At 37.2% G+C, this 19,238-nt stretch overlaps 1 protein-coding gene across 8 annotated transcripts in view; it reads left to right on the top strand.

The window, feature by feature from the left end:
* Positions 1-19,238, top strand: part of MRPL1 (mitochondrial ribosomal protein L1) — a 76,086-nt gene that overhangs the window by 6,604 nt on the left and 50,244 nt on the right. For 7 of the 8 annotated variants that reach the window (XM_032457314.1, XM_032457305.1, XM_032457323.1 and 4 more), the window contains 2 exons: positions 15,219-15,477; positions 18,069-18,152. In XM_032457314.1, the coding sequence (XP_032313205.1) occupies positions 15,219-15,477; positions 18,069-18,152 (343 nt within the window). The remainder of the gene's footprint in view (positions 1-15,218; positions 15,478-18,068; positions 18,153-19,238) is intronic. The other variant, XM_032457344.1, reaches the window with a different exon arrangement.

Here is a 19,238-nt window from a genome sequence, read left to right as displayed (position 1 = left end):
TTCAAAGATATTTGGTCTTTGATCGAGTTCCTGATACAGAGCTCCTAAAACCCTTAAAATTTCCTAGGTGATAGGAGTGTTACTATTCTAATGAGGCAACTCTTGGTGGGCTCCTGGATGAGGACTGGTCACCAGAAAGACCAAACCATGAATAAAGGCTTGGAATTTTTAGCCCTACCTCCCACCTTCCAGGGAGGAGAGCAGGGATAGAGATTGAGTTTATAATTGATCATACCCACATGATGAAGCCTCCATAAAAATCCCTGAACTATGGGGTTTGGAGAGGTTGGCTGGTGAACACATCCACGTGCTGGAAGGGTGGTGCACCCAAACCCAGTGGGGACAAGTTCCTAGACCTCGTCTTATGTGTCTGTTCATCTGTATTCTTTATTATGTCCTATGTTGTATAATAAACCAGTAAATACTGTTTCTTTGAGTTCTGCAAGCTGTTCTAGTAAATTTTGAAGTGTGAGGAGGGGGTTCTGGGACCCCCAATGTATAGGTGTTGGCCAGAAGTACCAGATGGCCAGACTTGCAGTTGGCAGCTGAAGCAGAGGTAGTCTTGTGGGACTGATTCCTTAATTTGTGGGATCTGGTGCTTAATCCAGATAGATAGTGTCAGAGTTGTACTGAATTGTAGGATATCCAGCTAGTGTCAGATAATTGGAGACTGTGGGAAAAAATCTACACATTTAGTATCAGAATTGTTGCCTGTAGAGGAAAATAGCTTTCTAACAATAAACACTGTCCTGTATCTCACTTGTGTGCTTCTAACATAATGTATCTTGGGGATTGTTCCAGATGGAGCTGTTGTTTTTTAAAAATTGAGATATAATTGACATATTAGTTTCAGGTATGCAACATAATTATTTGACATTTGTATAAATTGGGAAATGCTCAACACAGTAAGTCTAGTTAACATCCATCATCATAAAATTTCTTTTTCTTGTGATGAGAACTTTTAAGATTTATTCTCTTAGCAACTTTCAAATATACATTGTAGTATTATGAATATAGTCACCGTGCTGTATATTATCCATGACTTATTTATTTTATAACTGGAAATTTGTACCTTTTGACCATTTGAGCCTGTTTTATCTGCACCCCACCTCCTGCCTTTGGGAGTCACTAATGTGCTCTCTGCATCTGTAAGTGTGTTTTTTTTTTTTTTTTTTCAGATTACACTTACAAGTGAAGTCATACGGTATTTGTCTTTCTTTGTTGACTTACTTCACTTAGCAAAAGTGAAAATTTATCCGTGTTGTCGCAAACAGCAAGATTTCGTTCTTTTTATGGCTGAATAGTGTGTGTGTGTGTGTGTGTGTATGTATATGTATGACATTTTCTTTATCCATTCGTCCATCAGTGGACTCTCACATTGCTTTCATGTCTTGGTTATTGTAAATAGTGTACAATGAACATGGATATAATATTTCATTGTGTGAATATACCATAACGTACTGAACCATTACCCTATCGATACGCATTTATCTTTCCAGTCTTTTACTATTACAAATGACCTTGCAGTGAATAATCATGTACGTAGATCTTGTCAAGTATTATGAATATACTTGTAGTACAAACTCAGAAATAGAATTGAATCAAAAGATGTGTGCATTTGTAATTTTGATAGGTAACACTAAATTGCCTTCATAGAGATTTTGCCAATTTATGGGCTTACTAGCAAGTAATACTAGAATGCCTATTTTCCCACATATGTATAATCAAAATTTTTGAACTTTGCCAATTTGATAGGTACTAAATGGTACCATCTTGGTTTTAATTTGTATTTTTTATTATTGAGGTCGTTTATATGTTTAAAAGCCATTTATATTTTTTTTACTGTCAATTTTCTGTTCATGTCCTATTCCCATTTTTTTGTTGTTGATTAGTAGGAGTTGTTTATACATTATCAGTCAGCACATATCTGCACTATAACTTTTTTTTTTGACAACCTCCCTTGCACTATAATTTTAATATGTTTTAACTATTATAGTAGAGGAATGGACCAAATTTTATGGGATCACAGATGAAAGGTTAGTTAATTTTTCCTGGAGGAGAATATGGCAAGAAGTATTTGAGGTGATTCCTAAAAGATAGATGGAATCTTGCAGGAGAATTGAGAGAAAGGTATTTCAGTGGTGCAAAGGCATAAAAGTGAACGATATGGCTTGAATATAGGATGAAGAGAGAGGAGGCAGGAATGTAACTAGAATAGAAGCTTTCTTTGAGTCTGTATAGTACCTGGATTCTTTTTTGTTGTTGAAAAGTTGGAGGAGTAATGGATGTACCAATTTACGTCCCTACCCAGCAGTGAGTGAGAGTGCCCACGTTTTTAACACATATATATATATATATATATATATATATATATATATATATATATATATATATATACACACACACACATATACACACATACATACATACATATACACACACACCCATGGTTTGCCAGAAGCACCTCTGACTGTTTCTGCTTCTCTCTTTTTCTTTTTTTTTAATGTTTTTTATTAAGTTATAGTCATTTTACAACTTTGTGTCAAATTCCAGTGTAGAGCACAATTTTTCAGTTATACATGAACATATATATTCATTATCACAGTTTTTTCTCTGTGAGCTTCCATACCGTAAGATCTTGTGTATATTTCCCTGTGCTTTACAGTATAATCTTGTTTATCTATTCTACAATTTTAAAATCCCATCTATCCCTTCCCACCCTCCACCCCCTTGGCAACACAAGTTTGTATTCTATGTCTATGAGTCTATTTCTGTTTTGTATTTATGCTTTGTTTTTTTGTTTTTGTTTTTTAGATTCCACATATGAGCGATCTCATACAGTATTTTTCTTTCTCTTTCTGGCTTACTTCACTTAGAATGACATTCTCCCGAAACATCCATGCTGGTGCAAATGGCGTATTGTTGTCGGTTTTTATGGCTGAATAGTATTCCATTGTATAAATATACCGCATCTTCTTTATCCTGTCATCTGTTGATGGACATTTAGGCTGGTTCCATGTGTTGGCTATTGTAAATAGTGCTGCTATGAACATTGGGGCGCAGGTGTCATTTTGAAGTAGGGTTCCTTCTGGATATATGCCCAGGAGTGGGATTCCTGGGTCATATGGTAAGTCTATTCCTAGTCTTTTGAGGAATCTCCATACTGTTTTCCACAGTGGCTGCACCAAACTGCATTCCCACCAGCAGTGTAGAAGGGTTCCTTTTTCTCCACAGCCTCTCCAGCAGTTGTCATTTGTGGACTTTTGAATGATGGCCATTCTGACTGGTGTGAGGTGATACCTCATTGTAGTTTTGATTTGCATTTCTCTGATAATTAGTGCTATTGAGCATTTTTTCATGTGCCTATTGATCATTTGTATTTATTCATTGGAGAATTGCTTGTTTAGGTCTTCTGCCCATTTTTGGATTGGGTTGTTTGTTTTTTCTTATTAAGTTGTATGAGCTGCTTATATATTCTAGGGATCCAAGCCTTTGTCAGTTTCATTTGCAAAAATTTTCTCTCATTCCGTAAGTTGTCTTTTTGTTTTACTTATGGTTTCCTTTGCTGTACAGAAGCTTGTAAGTTTCATTAGGTCCCATTTGTTTATTCTTGCTTTTATTTCTATTGCTTGGGTAGACTGTCCTAGGAGAATATTTTTGAGATGTCTGTCAGATAATGTTTTGCCTATATTTTCTTCTAGGAGGTTTATTGTATCTTCTCTTATGTTTAAGTCTTTGATCCATTTTGAGTTGATTTTTGTGTATGGTTTAAGAGAGTGTTTTAGCTTCATTGATTTACATGCTGCTGTCCAGTTTTCCCAACACCATTTGCTGAAGAGACTGTCTTTATTCCATTGTAAATTCTTGCCTCCTTAGTCGAAGATTAGTTGACCAAAAGTTTGTGGGTTCATTTCTGGGCTCTCTATTCTGTTCCATTGGTCTATATGTCTGTTTTTGTACCAATACCATGCTGTCTTGATGACTGTAGCTCTGTAGTTTTTTCTGAAGTCTGGGGGAGTTATTCCTCCAGCCTCTTTCTTTTTCTTCAGTAATGCTTTGGCAATTCTAGGTCTTTTGTGGTTCCATATAAATTTTATTATGATTTGTTCTAGTCCTGTGAAATATGTTCTGGGTAACTTGATAGGGGTTGCCTTAAATCTGTAGCTTGCCTTGGTCAGTGTGACCATTTTAACAACATTGATTCTTCCAATCCAGGAGCATGGGATATCTTTCCATTTTTTAAAGTCTTCTTTAATTTCCTTCATCAACATTCTATAGTTTTCTGTGTATAATTCTTTCACTTCCTTGGTTAGATTTATTCCTAGGTATTTTATTACTTTAGGTGCTGTTTTAAAGGGGATTGTTTCTTTACTTTCTTTTCCTGTTGATTCATCGTTAGTGTAAGGAAATGCAACTGATTTTTGAATTTATTCTTGTAACCTGCTACCTTGCTGAATTCTTCGATCAGCTCTAGTAGTTTTTGTGTGGACCTTTTAGGGTTTTCTATATATAATAACATGTCGTTGGCATATAGTGACATTTTTACCTGTTCTTTTCCAATTTGGATCCCTTTTATTTCTCTCCCTTGCCTGATTGCTTCCAAGACTGATTGCTTCCAAGACACTTCCAAGACTATGTTGAATAGAAGTGGTGTTAATGGGCATCCTTGTCTTGTCCCAGATTTTTTGGGAAGCTTTTGAATTTTTCACCTTTGAGTACTATGCTGGCTGTAGGTTTGTCATATATAGCTTTTATTATGTTGAGATATGTTCCCTCTATACCCACTTTGGTGAGAATGGGTGTTGAATTTTATCAAATGCTTTTTCTGCATCTTTTGAGATGACCATGTGGTTTTTGTCCTTTCTCTTGTTGATGTGATGTATTACATTGATTGATTTGCATATGTTAGCCACCCTTGTGTCCCTGGGATTAACCCCACTTGATCATGATGTATAATCTTTTTAATATGCATTTGGATTCTATTTGCTGAAATTTCAGTGAGGATTTTTGCATCTATGTTTATCAGTGATATTGGCCTATAAATTGTTTTTGAGCAGTGTCTTTGGCTAGTTTTGGGTTCAGGGTGATGGTGCCTTCATAGAATGAGTTTGGGAGTATTCCCTCCTTTTCAATCATCTGGAAGAGTTTGAGAAGGACTGGTATGAGTTCTTTGTATGTTTGGTAGAATTACGCGGTGAAGCCGTCTGGTCCTGGACTTTTATTTGTAGAGAGATTTTTTGTTTATTGCTAATTCAATTTCATTTCTAGTGATTGGTTTGTTCAAGTGGTCAGTTTCTTCTTGCTTCAGCCTTGGTGGACTGTATGTTTCCAGAAACTTGTCCATCTCCTCTAGGTTATCCATTTTGGTTCCATATAGTTTTTTGTAAAATTCTTGTATGATATTCTGTATTTCTATTTTATGTGTTGTAATTTCTCCATTTTCCTTTCTTATTTTGCTTATTTGTGCTCTTTTTTTCTTCTCTGTGAGTTTGGCCAGAGGTTTGTTGATTTTATTTACTTTTTCAAAAAAACCAGCTTTTGGTTTGATTGATTTTTTTCTATTTTTTTAAATCTCTATTTTATTTATTTCCTCCCTAATCTTTATAATTTCCTTCCTTCTGCTGCCTTTTGGGGTTTTTTGCTCGTCTTTTTCTAATTGTTTTAGCTGGTGGGTTAGATTATTAGAGATTGTTCTTTTTTGAGGAAGGCCTGTATCGCTATAAATTTCCCTCTTAGTACTACCTTTGCTGCGTCCCATAAATTTTGTGTGGTTGTGTTCTCATTTTCATTTGTCTCAAGGTATTTTTTAATTTCAACTTTGAGTTCATCATCGACAAATTGGATTTTTTTAATAGCATGTTGTTAATCTCCATGCTTTCCTTTTTTTCTCCTTTGTTTCTCTGTAGTTGATTTTTAGTTTCATGGCATTGTGGTCAGTAAAGATGCTTGAGATAATTTCCATCTTCTTAAAATTGTTGAGGCTTCTTTTGTGCCCAAGCATGATAAATGTTCCATGTTTACTTGAAAGGAATGTATATCTTATTTTTTGGGAGTGTAATGCTCTGAAAATGTCCCCAAATCTAATTTTTCTATTGTATTATTTAACTTCTCTTTTGCCATATTTATTTTCTGTCTGGAAGATTTGTCTAGTGATGTTAATGCGGTGTTAAAATCTCTGACAATGATTATATTCCCATCAGTATCCCACTTTATCTCTGTTAGTAGTTGTTTTATGTACTTAGGTGCTCCTATATTGGGTGCATATATATTAACGAGTGTAATATCCTCATCTTGTACTACTCCTTTAATCATTATAAACTGTCCTTTATCTTTCTTTATGGCCTTTGTTTTAAAGTCTGTTTTGTCTGAAATCATTACTGCTACACCTGCTTTTTTTTGGCTTTTCAATCTGCATGGAATATCCTTTTCCATCCTTTCACTCTCAATCTATATGTGTCCTTCTCCCTAAAGTGGGTCTCTTGTATGCAGCATATTGAAGGTTCTGGCTTTATTATCCAATCTGCCACTTTATGGCTTTTGATTGGAACATTTAGTCCATTAACATTTACAGTAATTAATGATAGATGTGTGTTTATTGCCATATTGAACTTATCTTTGCAGTTGATTTGGTATTTCCTCTTTGTTCCTTTCTTCTTCCTTTTGTGGTTTGGTAGTTTTCCTTTGTATTATCATGGATTTTATTTAGTTTTTGTGACTCCTTTGTAAGTTTTTGGCTTGTGGTTACCCTTTTTTCTAAGTCTAATAGCCCATTAGTGTAACTGTTTTTATTGAACAGATAGTAATATAATCTCAAATCCATCCTACTGAGAAAAAAAAATTTTTAAAAAGAAATGAAAAAAAATACTCTATATTTTGTTGCTTCCCTCTCCCACTCTTAATGACTTAGATGTCTTCTTTTACAATTTTGTGTTTGTTCTATTTGTAATTCATGGTAGTTGTCACCTTCCCAGTTTTGAGTTTCTCATTTCTGTAGCATCCTGCTTGTTTTCTATTTAGAGTAGACCTTTCAATATTTCTTTTCGCATGGGTTTAGTGTTGCTAAACTCTTAGTTTTTGCTTGTCTGTGAAATTCTTTCTCACTCCTTCTAGCCTAAAGGATAACTTTTCTGGATAAAGTATCGTAGGCTGCATCTTTTTTTCATTCAGGACTTTGAATATATCTTGCCACTCCCTTCTGGCCTGTAGCGTTTGTGTAGAGAAGTCAGCTGAGAGCCTTTTGGGGGTTCCCTTGTAACTCACTCTTTGCTTTTCTCTTGCTACTTTTAGGATCATTTCTTTATCCTTGACTCTGGCTGACTTGATTATGAAATGTCTTGGTGAGGGTCTGTTTGGGTTCTTCCTATTTGGGACACTCTGAGCTTCCTGTACTTGGATATCTGATTCCTTCTTTAAGTTTGGGAAGTTTTCAGTCATGATTTCTTTCAATACCGTTTCAGTCCCCTTTGCTCTTTCTTCCCCTTCTTGCCCCTATTATGCATAGGTTGGCACTTTTTATATTATCCCATAGGTCCCTTATGTTGTTTTCATTAGTTTTTATTTGTTTTTCTCTCAGCTGTTCTGATTGGGTGCTTTCTGTTTTGTCTTCTAGGTCACTTATTCGTTCCTCTGCATTATCCAGTCTGCTTTGTACAGCCTTTAGATCAGCTCTCATCTCAGCCAATGAGTTTACCAGTTCTACTTGGTTCTTCTTTACAGCTTCAATTTCATTTTTGACATATTTTATATCTCTAAACACTATCTCTTTTAGTTCCTTCAGTACTTTGATCACTCCTTTGAAATCTTGATTTAGTAGGCCATCAATGTCTATTTCATTGATCATTCTTTTAGGGGATTTCTCTTGCTCTTTTAATTGGGAATGGTTCCTCTGTTTCTTTATCTTGCTCATATCTCTCTGGCACTGTGGCTTATGGAGTATCAATTATCTATTGTGGTCCTTAAGGAGTTTATTTATTTAACTATCTAACGCCTATGCAGGAATAAAACTTAAAAAAAAGAGAGAAAGAATTTTAGAAGAAGGGAGAAAAAAAGTTTGAAAACAGTGTATAATCAATAATAGACGAGCAGGTTGAAGCAGAATAGCAATCGGGTTGAGATGTCTTTTAAAACCCTTTAAAAAAAGGAGAAAAGGGCAAAAAGAAATTTAAACCTGTGTGTAATCAATAGCAAGAGATCAAAACCAAGAGAAATAAAAATGAAATGAGGTGAATTTTTAAAAAATAATACTGATAAAAATATTTTAAAAGAAAAATTTAAAAGGGATTAAAACTGGAAGCATATATAATTGTTTAAAAAGTAAAAATTACAAAGGTAATAGAAAATAGAACAGATAAAAAAAGGGGGGTTATTCTCGTGGAGACTGTGTGCTCTTAATGATTTTATTGAGAAGTCTTTCTGTCTTCACGGTGTTTCGCGAACTCAGCTTGCTGTTTTCAGAGGCCTTCCTTTGGCGCCCTTGTCTGTGCTGCTCCCAGTGCCTGTTGGCAAGCAGATTGTGCCCCCTCCTAACACTGCAGTCAGGTGCTGCTCTCCTTTGAGGTGGGCGGGTCACTCTGCCTCCCAATGCAGCAGTCAGATGCTGTGCTCAGGCAAGGTAGGCAGGTGGATCGCGCCCCCTCCCAGCACCCCAGTCAGATACTGTGTTCCTCCCAGGAAGGTGGGTGGTCATCCGCCCTCTCCCGGCGCTGGTCTCTACCTTGCTGTATGCAGCTGCCTGCTCCATCTTGGGTCCTCGCTCTGTAGGCAGGCTGGGGGAAGACCATGGAATAGCCCTGCCCCTGGTCCATGCCAAAACTCAGCTCCTTGTCTGTCTTGGCGGCATGAGTTCTCTGAGGTACCAGGGCAGAAAGGTCCTGTCTGACTCGGGCTGTAAACAAGTCTCTGTTTGGCCTTTGAGGCTGCTATGCCCTTAAGTAGTGATTCAGGTTTTGACCCTGCCCCTGCCTGGGTGCTAAACGCTGGAGGATATGGCCTCTGCACCTAAGCCCCGCCTCTCTTCACCCAAAAACCTTCCTCAGGTTTTCAGAGATGGGGGGTATGGCACCCTTCCCCCCAGGGCACATCAGCCATGTTGTTTTATGGAGGGCCCAGGTTGTTTTACCCTGTGTACCCACTCCTCCATGGTGCACAGCACTCTGCAGTCTCCCAGGGCTGCCTCAGTGCAACTGCCCCAGTCCTCCGCCCGGCTCGGGCAGCCTGTCCTGTCACCTAGCTGCCGGCTTGGGTCTCGGGCTGGGTGTTGCAGGGACCCTCTGTGCCCGTTTAACTTAGTTCTGTCGGTCAAGGGGTGCTCTTTATAGATCCCAGCCTTGGAGGCTCCCCCTCCGTCCCACTGGCCTCTCCGTTGGAGAAGGGGAGACACAGTGAACGAATGCTAGTCCTCCTTTGCCGCTCCCTCCCTGTAGGACTGGTCCCTCACTGTTTTGCCTTTTCTTCTTTCTTTTTTCCTTTTCTTCTACCAGATTTTTGGCGTCGTTTTTTGAAGAGGGCGATGTTCTGTTGGAGTTCGGCAGGTGCTCGGGTTGGCTGAATGGGTCCGTGGATGTGAGTTTTGGTGTATTTGTGGGAGAGGGGAGCTACGAGCGTCCTTCTACTCCGCCATCTTAGCCCCCTTCTCTGCTTCTCTCTTGACTATAGGTTCTTTTTCTTGTTTCTTTGTATGTCTCAGAATTTTTCATTGACTGCCAGGTATCTTGTGTAGAACAGTTGAGACTGAAATACATAGTATTTAGGCCTGGAAGAGGATATGCCTCCTCTTTTGTCACAGCGTTGATTCAATCCTGTCAGAGGTTGAGCTGGGTTTGGGGTTGCTGTTGCTATGGTTACCACCACCAGCTTCAAATTTCTGTACTGTTACCTAGTGCTTAGGGTGGGGGCTAGGTTGCTGGAAGTTTTTTTTTCTCTGTGTTCCTGTTCCATGCTCAGTTTTCTGCCTTGTCTGTGCGTCTGTGCCTCATGAGGGGGTCACTCTCCATGCTCTTGTTCCTCCCCTAGCAGAAGACTGCTGTTGCTTATTACTCAGTGCTCTCAGGCAGGTGATGGGTGAAGGAGGGTTTCTGTTTCCCAGATCCAGCCTTTGTCTTAAGTAGGCCCAGTGTCACTGGTCCTTGGGGATGAGGTTTTCTCACTATTCCTCTCCCCTTCATGGTATATCTCTCTCGCAGGTCATGTGCCAGAGTGTCTGGACCCTTCCGTAGCTTTATTTATAGAGGTTACTGTGCCACCTGCCCACCTCAACCCCAACCCCTGCCCCAGGATAGAAGTCTTAGTGGTTTTTTTCTTCTTTCATTCCCCTACACACAGTGGGTGTTTACCTGTGTCCTTGAAGGTTTTACAGTTATTGGCAGCACCAGTAAGAGATTTCCATGCTGCACCCTCGAGGGAGGCGTTCTAGTCTCTTGGCCTGCTCCAGTCTTTCCTGGGAGCACTTGGTGGGGAGGGGGTCTGTGAAAAGGGTCCATGCATTGAGTGTGAACTCCCCTTGTGTCTGGATCTCTCAGGGGTTTTATACTGTCACACTAGCACTAAAAGTTTAGCTGATTTTTTTTTTTCTTACCTGCTTGCCTTCCTCATTCTCTGCTATGGGTGAGACCATCCCGGCAGGATGCATGTGGAGTGGGGCTGTGGGGAGATTGACTCCTTAGATTTCAGGCCTACTTGGTTGCCCTGCTATCTCAGCTCTTTTATAGGTTCAGGAAAAGTTGTGCTTTTATCTGACTCTGTCATTATTAATGTTCTTTCCAGCTTTTATTTGGATTATTATTGACTGGGTTTCATTCTATCAGTTTTTACATTGTAAGTGTAAGCAGAACTTCTGCATTTAGTTTAATGAATAAACCAGCATCAGAGATGTTGGTGAATTTATTTATGTGATTACACTTAGATATAAGAATTCGAGACATTTATATTCCATTAAGGGTTATATGCCCTAGGCATTTCCTCCTTAGTTCTCTTTAGTTCAATTTAGTTTGACTGCGGTTGTGTACTTCCCACCCCTCACCCCAATTCCTCAATGTAAAGGGTTCTTTAGCCTTAAAAGGACTTGGATCTCTGGCGTGACAGATTTTCAAAGGTCTCATAGTGAGCTTTATTATAGGACTGAATTTTTTCTTATCTTGTTTTATTTGGGTATAACCATAGAATTATTTTTCCTTTCACGCTTTCGAAGTTAAGAGAGGGGAGGCAGGGAGGAAGTTATTACCTGAATACAGTCTCTTATTACTCATTTAATCTGTGTGGTTTAGTTACCCAGGCAACTGCAGCTAAATTATGTTCTCTTTAATTCAGACTGCCAGGTGCTTCTCCCTCACCTTCCCCAAAACCTTTCTAATATGGTTGTTTTATTCCCTGAGATTCATAGTATTTAAGCCCTCTTGATAGGACTTCACATAATTGCATGAACAATAAAGTGCTTCTGGATGTGATTCTTATGAATAAAAACAGACAATTTTTGGACGGTCATGGAAACAGGTGGTGGGTTTATAAAATTAATTATTATTGACAGATTTTATTCAATTGCAAATTTTTTTTTAATTTTCGAAAAAAGTGTTTTCCTTAGAGTCCTATTTGCTCTGTTATAAAGATGTTATACTTAACAGTGTTCTGTTTGTAACTTAACAATATTTTCACTTGAACCATCTCAAATACTTTGTGAAACAAGGTCCAAAGTATATATAAGTAAACCACTGTATACCCAAATCAGTGTCTTTATGTAACAGACTTTTGGGGTTTGCAAATATTTATTAATTTAAAAACCATATTTTAACTTCTGGGAACTTTGTATTATTAATTGCAAATTAAATGGACAGGTTCAGCCATGATTAAAAATTCAGTGGTAAAATCAGCACTTGTGTAAACTAAATCTGTAGGTAATAACTAGGATATTTATTCATTTGTTTATTTTAGAGAGTTTATCACTAAAACAGGCCGTCTAGGCTCCTTCTTCTATTGGCCTCATTGCTCTTTTACTAAATGTTAAGTGTGATTTCCAGTTTGGAAGATTTCAGAATTTTGTGGCATATTTCCAAGTACTATTGAGGCATGTTGCATCCATCCACTTAGGCACATACTAAGACTTGTCATCAGTCCAGTAGGACACCTGTGTCCCATTAAAAATGAGCACTGTCATTATCTGCTATTCTGTTGAATTGCTCATTAGTTGGGAGGATACTATTATTAGCGTGGTAATAAGGATTCATTAAAGGCTATAAGTGAGAACGGATTATATGTTGGATTGGTTTTTGAGGCTTTTTTTTTTTAAAATCATTTTACTCTCATCTATTTCTTTCACATATATTTTATAGGAGCCCATATTAATTTTGTGTTGCTGCCGTAACAAATTACCACCAACCTCATGGCTTAAAACAACACAGGTTTATTATCTTGCAGTTCTGTAGGTCAGAAGTCCAACATGGATCTCAGTGGGCTAAAATCGAGGTGTCATCAGAGCTTTGTTCCTTTCTAGAGGCTGTAGGAGAGAATCTGTTTCTTTACCATTCCCAGCTTCTAGAGGCTGCCACATTCCTTGGCTCAGTGGCTCCCCCTTCTTCCATCTTCAAAGTGAGGAATGGAATATTGAGTCCTATGCTCAAATTTCTCCTGTCTCTTCCCATCTCTGTCAGATGCAGATATGAAAGGGGAAAGTTTTTCTGCTTTCAAGGACTGTGTGATTAGATTAGGACCACCTGGATAATCCAGGATACTCTCCCCATCTCAGGTTATTTAGTCTTAATAATATCTACATAGTCCTTTTTGCCATGTAGATATGGATGGACATCTTTGGGAAGCTTTTATTCTGTCTACCAGAGAAGCCAGACATCTCTCTAGAATATTGTTTCTTTGATAAAACAGCTTGTATGGTTATAAGATTATAGGTGTGATTTGAATTATTAATACTGAGAAAATATATCACCTCTAGTTCTGTCTTAGCTTCAAACTTCGACCTGCATTTACCTGTTGAACATATTTTCTTAGATATTTTGTAAGCATCTTGTTAGCGTTTGCTATGTAATAAGCCACCCTACAATTGTTTATCATTGCACACACATATATGGGTGAGCTGTTCTAAGCTAGGTTTGGGTAGGTGTCTTGGCTGACCTTGGCTGGGCTTGCTGTGCCTCTGTGAGTCTGCAGGTCAGCTGAGAATTGTCTAATCTAGCCTGGGGCTCTGTGGGGGCAGCTCTGTTTTACGTGCCTCTCATCCTCCCACCTTTGGGCTAGCCTACGCATGTTCTTATGAAAATGGCAGAAATGCAAACATACAAGTAGAAACAGATAAAGCCTCTTACGGCCTAAGCTTAGAGCAGAGAAGCTGTCACTTGCTTTATTCTGTTGGCTTACTAGTCACATGACCAAACCAAGGTCCTGGGAAATATACTGCACCTTTTTAAGTGGAAGGAACTGCAAAGTCACTTAGTAAAGGGACTTGAATAGAGAGGATAAAAAATTGGGGCCAATTGATGCAACTAAGCCCACACTCAAACACCACATTGCCCCAAACTCCAGTTCATCTCTGTGACTACCTCCCTAATAAGAAACCCATTTTGCTTTCTTTATTTCTGATTTTAGTTAATGATGCTAACTCTATGTCTAGTCACCCAAGTCAGAAACCTACAAAGTATTCTAGAGTCTTCTCTTTACCTTTTCCCTATGTTCAATATTTACCTTGTAAAATATTTCTATAATTTCTCCAGCCTATTGCCATCACTGCTTTGGTTCATGCTGTCATACCTCCTTGAGAAGAAAGGGAGGGAGTTATCTCTTAATTGTCTCTAATCCAGCTTCCTTCATATCCATCCCTTATATTGCACCCAGAATACTCTACTTGAAATACAGATGCCAGTCTTGTTTATTGGCTTCTTATTGCCTCTAGAGGAGACCCTCTGTGATCTAGATTCTCCAGCCTCATCTTCTGCTGTTTCCCACCTTTTGCTTTACCCTTTAGTTCAGGAGTCAGCAAAATATGGCCAGTGGGCCGAAAAATCAGGCCTGCTGTCTATTTTTGTATGTTTCATGATCTAAGAATGGTTTTTACACTTTTAAGTGATTGGGAGAAAAAACAGTAATTTGTGACATATGAAAATTATAAATTATTAAAAATATAAAACTTGTCTTCATAAATAAAGTTTTGTTAGAACACAGGTACACTGATTCATTTTGTATTGTCTATGGCTGCTTTCACATTACAATGGTAGAGATGAGTTATTGAGACAAGAGACCATAGAGTATCTGCTATCTGGTCCCTTACAGAAAAAGTTTACCAACTTCTGCTCTAGTCCGCTAGAACTTACAATAGCTCCCCTTGTGTACCATTCTGTTTATCATGCTTCATCATGTGATTTTTAATATATTCACAGTCGTGCAACCATCACCACAGTCAATTTTAGAACATTTTCATTATCTTCCCTCAAAACCCCATGCTCATAAGCAGTCACTCCCCATTTCCCTAACCCTCTCCCCCAGCCCTAGACAACCACAAACTACTTTCAGTTTCTATTGATATGTCCATTCTTGATACTTCCTGTGTATGGAACCATACAATATGTGGTCTTTTGTGATTGACTTTTTTCACTTAGCATCACCTTTTCAAGGTTCATGCATATTACACCATGTATCAGGACTTCATTCCTTTTCATTGGTGATAAATATTCCACTGTATGGATAAGTAACACATTTAATATATCCATTCATCAGTTGATGGACATCTGGGTTGTTTTACCTTTTGGCTATTTTGAGTTAATACTGCTGTGAACATTTGTGTGCAAGTTTTGGTATGGTCATATATTTTCATTTGTCTTGGGTACATATCTAGGCTTATTCTTCCTTATCCTTCAAAAACTGACTTTGGGGTCATCTCTTTCAGAACCCTTTCCTGGCCTCCTAGGATGGATTAAATGTCTTTTCCCTATGGTTCTGATAACAGTCTCATAGTACTTACCACATTATATTGAAATTATCTATTTACATGTCTCTTTTCTCTAAGTTTTTGGAGAGCACTGCCTTATCCAACTTTGTATCAATTGCAAACAGTACAAGAGTTCACTTAATATTTGTTGAACTAGGAAAACTGTAAAGTAATCAATGCTTTTAAATTAAACTTTATCTTTTGTCATTTTTTTCTGATGTGCAGTGCCTTTTGTTTTTTTTTAAGTCTCTTGGACTACATATTGAGATAACTGATCTTGGACTTACCTTTCCTTAAGGCCTGCAAAGAAAACAAAAAAAGGTGCCAAAGAAAAAGCATCAGATGAGAAAAAGGATGAGACAGAAAAAATAAAGTCATATCCCTTTATGGAAGGTGAACCTGAAGATGATGTCTACCTGAAACGCTTATACCCAAGGCAGATATACGAGGTGGAGAAAGCTATTCATTTACTTAAGAAATTTCAGGTTCTGGACTTTACTAATCCAAAGCAAGGCATTTATCTTGATTTGACACTGGATATGGCATTGGGGAAAAAGGTATGTAGACTTGATTAAAATAAATTCATCTGTGAATGGTTAAATGAATTGCTGTTTCTTAATTTTAAAAATTCTTGTCTCCCGTAATAATTTTTAGGAAATCTTATGCTCTTTTTGTACTTTAGGATGAAAAATATGTTTTTCTGTCTTTCAATTTTCCAAATATGAAATAAAATGTTGAAAATATTCTGCAGAACTGATGAACATACAATGCCTGAATCTTCTATTCACCTGAAAAATCACTGGTACAAATTTTAACAAAAGTAGTGTTAAAATTAATTGGAATATTACTGTAACTTTGTAAAATGACTTAAGCTGCCTTGGTGTGATGTTCCTACTCTGTAAATGAAGGCTTTGGATTGGGTCAGTGGCCTTCAGATATGTTCCTTAGAATCCTGAGTTGAGACTAAGTTTGTATGGGTTGGGTGCAAAGCCCTTTACTCTCGTTTCAACCAGAACTCTTCTGTTTTGTCTGTTTATGTATTGCAGTTTCATGGAAGACTTGTTTATAAAGCTCTAAAAGTAGGAGAAACACTAAATTAGAACTGAGGTCCATTATGCTAAATTTTGTAAGCTGCTCACTTAAATCTAATTTTCTTGGTGATGATATTTTAATTTTTATTCTGAGGGTATCTTTTTTGGGGTTAAACTAGAAGGTGTATGTTTTTGAATACAGTTTAACAACCTCAGTGGCAACAGTAATTGATTTTTTATGTTTTATTTTTTCATTTTGTGGGGGAAGTTAGTTAGGTGTTTTTTGTTTTTTTTTTAACTATTATACTGGGGATTGAACCCAGGACCTCCTGCGTGCTAAGCACGTGTGTTACCACTGAGCTATACCCTCCCCTCCGTAACACTAATTGAGCACAGGAGGAGGCAGTACTGCACAGTGCTTAAGAGCATAGGCTTTGGAGTCAGGTTACAGTACAGGCTGGAATCCTGGCATCACCGTTTACTTGCTCTTTGACTTTGAGCTTCTGATTTAACCTCTCCAAACCTCAGTTTTTTCACCTCTTTACTTATAAAGGGAGTTAAAAATGCTTATTAGTTTATATGATTATATTCAGGATTAAATGAGATAACAGTAAAGGATTTGGTGTTAAATAATAACAGATAACATTTACTGGAAACTTCTGTTTATCAGCTGCAATGCTACATGCTTTGGATGCATTTTCTCATTTAATCCTGTAATAATCTCAAGAGGAAGCTGAGACACAGAAAATGAAGTAACTTGCTCAAGAACAGTGGGGGTAGAGTTAGGATTTGAACCAAGGTCTGTCTCATTTCTTAGTTCTTATTTATTAGAAATAGTTTATATTAGCTCTATTATAATTTTATTTTATACCATAATGTTACTATTAGTTCTTTTATTTTAAAATGTAGTGTCCGAGATGAACACTTTCTCAGTTAACCAGCTGTGGGGTTCATTTCAGAAATGGAAGCCACTTGTAAACTAATGGCATTGCAAAGGTTCTGTTGTCTTCCTAAGACATTTTTTGTTCTTGATAGAGTGCTTGTAAAACAAGCCATTATTCCCCTGGGGGATGCTATTGTTGTGATTGCTTGCCATTGGAAAATTTACTGAAGCTAGTTGTGACATGTTAATGGCAAAGGAATGCCAGTCAATAAAACTGAGTTGCACGTCTGATATAAACTGTGCTTAAGAGTTAGTGCCTTTTTGTCTGAAAAGAAATCCTTACAGGGTTGTCTCCACTCAAAATAAAGATTTTCTAAAAATATAATCTTTCAATCAGTTTTAATTAGGGAATAATTCCTTTTCTCTTTCTTCCAGATCTTAAGGCTGCACCAAAACTATGGGCCTAGAATTTGTTTTCCTGTAAAGTCTCCCTAAGAGCTCTGAGGCACAGGCCTAGACAGGTCCTTGACCAAATGACTGAACAAATTAGTTATGAGGCCCTGTAGAAACTCTGCCTGTATTAGGGTGCCTCAAGTATGTGCCATTGTTTATTTGGGACTTTCAGATATCTGAAAGTAGTGGGTGGTGCAGGTTGTTTTAAAATAGACTACTTGGAAGAGCCTTTCTGGCTTGGCAAACTGTCTTGAATTTCTGGTTAATATGATCTGATTTATCTGAGTGTTAAAGCCAATGATGGAGATCCGGGTGACCTACTGAGCAGATCCGCTGGATATTGTTCAGTATTCATAGCTCTATTCGTATCCTCCTTGATGGTGTGAAGAAATTACATGTTCTTTTGAATTTAGTTCTAGGTAGCAAACATTTATTGACATCTGTCATGTGGAAAGCATTGTATTGGGTGCTGGGGAAGATAGGGGTATGCAAACACATCTCTTAACATAAGAGAGACGGTGATGAATGATGTAGAGATAGAAGCCAAGGGCCATGGGACTGTGGAGCTGAGAAGAGAGATTTAGATTTTTATTATGGTTTCTTATAAAAGAAATATAATCTCTTATGCCTTAAATTGTAATCAGTGAATAGTTCTGGATTCATGAGGGGATGTATGGTAGAATGAAAACATTAAAAACAAAGCATGTCAGTTTTATATAGATGTGAGAGATACAGAAAAGATGAATTTTTCATAATTGTTTTTCCATTGTTGTGTATTTAGAAAAAAGTGGAGCCATTTGCCAGTGTTCTTAGTTTTCCATACCCATTCATTTCAGAAATCAATAAAGTTGCTGTATTTACAGGGGTGAGTAACTGATGTAAACTTTTTATATCATTAATTTTTTTTTACATATGACATTAATCAATGATTAGAATAACTGAATGAGTAAAGTTAGAGAAAACCCTAGCATTCCCCTAGTCTTACGTTCTCCATGTGAAGCTCAAAGCTATATGATGACTTATTTGAGTTTATGTCGTTAGTTTGAGAGAGAGCTCAGTCACAACATTAACTTCGTCATTATTCATCTACCACATTATGTTTCTTAGAAACTGAAGAGAAATATAGGATTTATCCTACTAGCTGCTCATACTCTTCTCTTCAAACAACAATAATAAAATTAATTTAAAAGCAGTGGGCCAACTTAGTGCTGTGAAGACACAGAAACCACACTTTTAAAAATGTCTAGTCTGGAAAGTCATGAAAGTCCAGGCTATAACAAATATAGTTTCAGCTCTTTGTCATTTGTTTTGTCTTAAACATTTGTTTACAACGTGTTTATGGTTTGTTTTTTGAAGTTTCTGACTATTCTTCATCCACCTCACTTTTAATGAAGAGATTCATTTTTCCAGGAAAAGTAGAGAATATAGCTCTTGAGATGCCACACAGAACTTGAGTAACTAAGGGAGTGATATATTTTCACAGTAAAACCAAATGGCATAAATGGAACATACAGAAAAAAACACTAATACCGTGTATTTTTTTTTTGAATTTTCAGATAACAAGCTAAATTTTGTTTCTGTCATTTCTTAAAAATTTTTACTCTTCTATATTGGTTTGATAAAATGTCTTCATTTAAATTAGCAAAACTAAATATTTTTATAGCACTAGGAACTGTATCCAGTTTCTTTTAATGAGCTGTAATGGAAAAGAAACTGAAAAATATATGTGTATGTATGTGTATGTGTAACTGAATAGCTTTGCTGTACATCTGAAACTAATGTTTGTAAATTGACTGCACTTCGATAAGAAATAAGAAAAAAAAACAAAACCTAAATATATTTTAATTTTTTACTTTTGCAATATGATACATTGATGGCATTGGAGACTTAAATTGAACTATTTGGTGTGTTCCTAATATGCCATTTTGATGTATTTCCTCATATGTTAGTT

This window comes from Camelus ferus, chromosome 2 (assembly GCF_009834535.1).
Source record: "Camelus ferus isolate YT-003-E chromosome 2, BCGSAC_Cfer_1.0, whole genome shotgun sequence".
Lineage (NCBI taxonomy): Eukaryota > Metazoa > Chordata > Mammalia > Artiodactyla > Camelidae > Camelus > Camelus ferus.
This window is presented reverse-complemented; position numbering and strand designations above follow the sequence as displayed.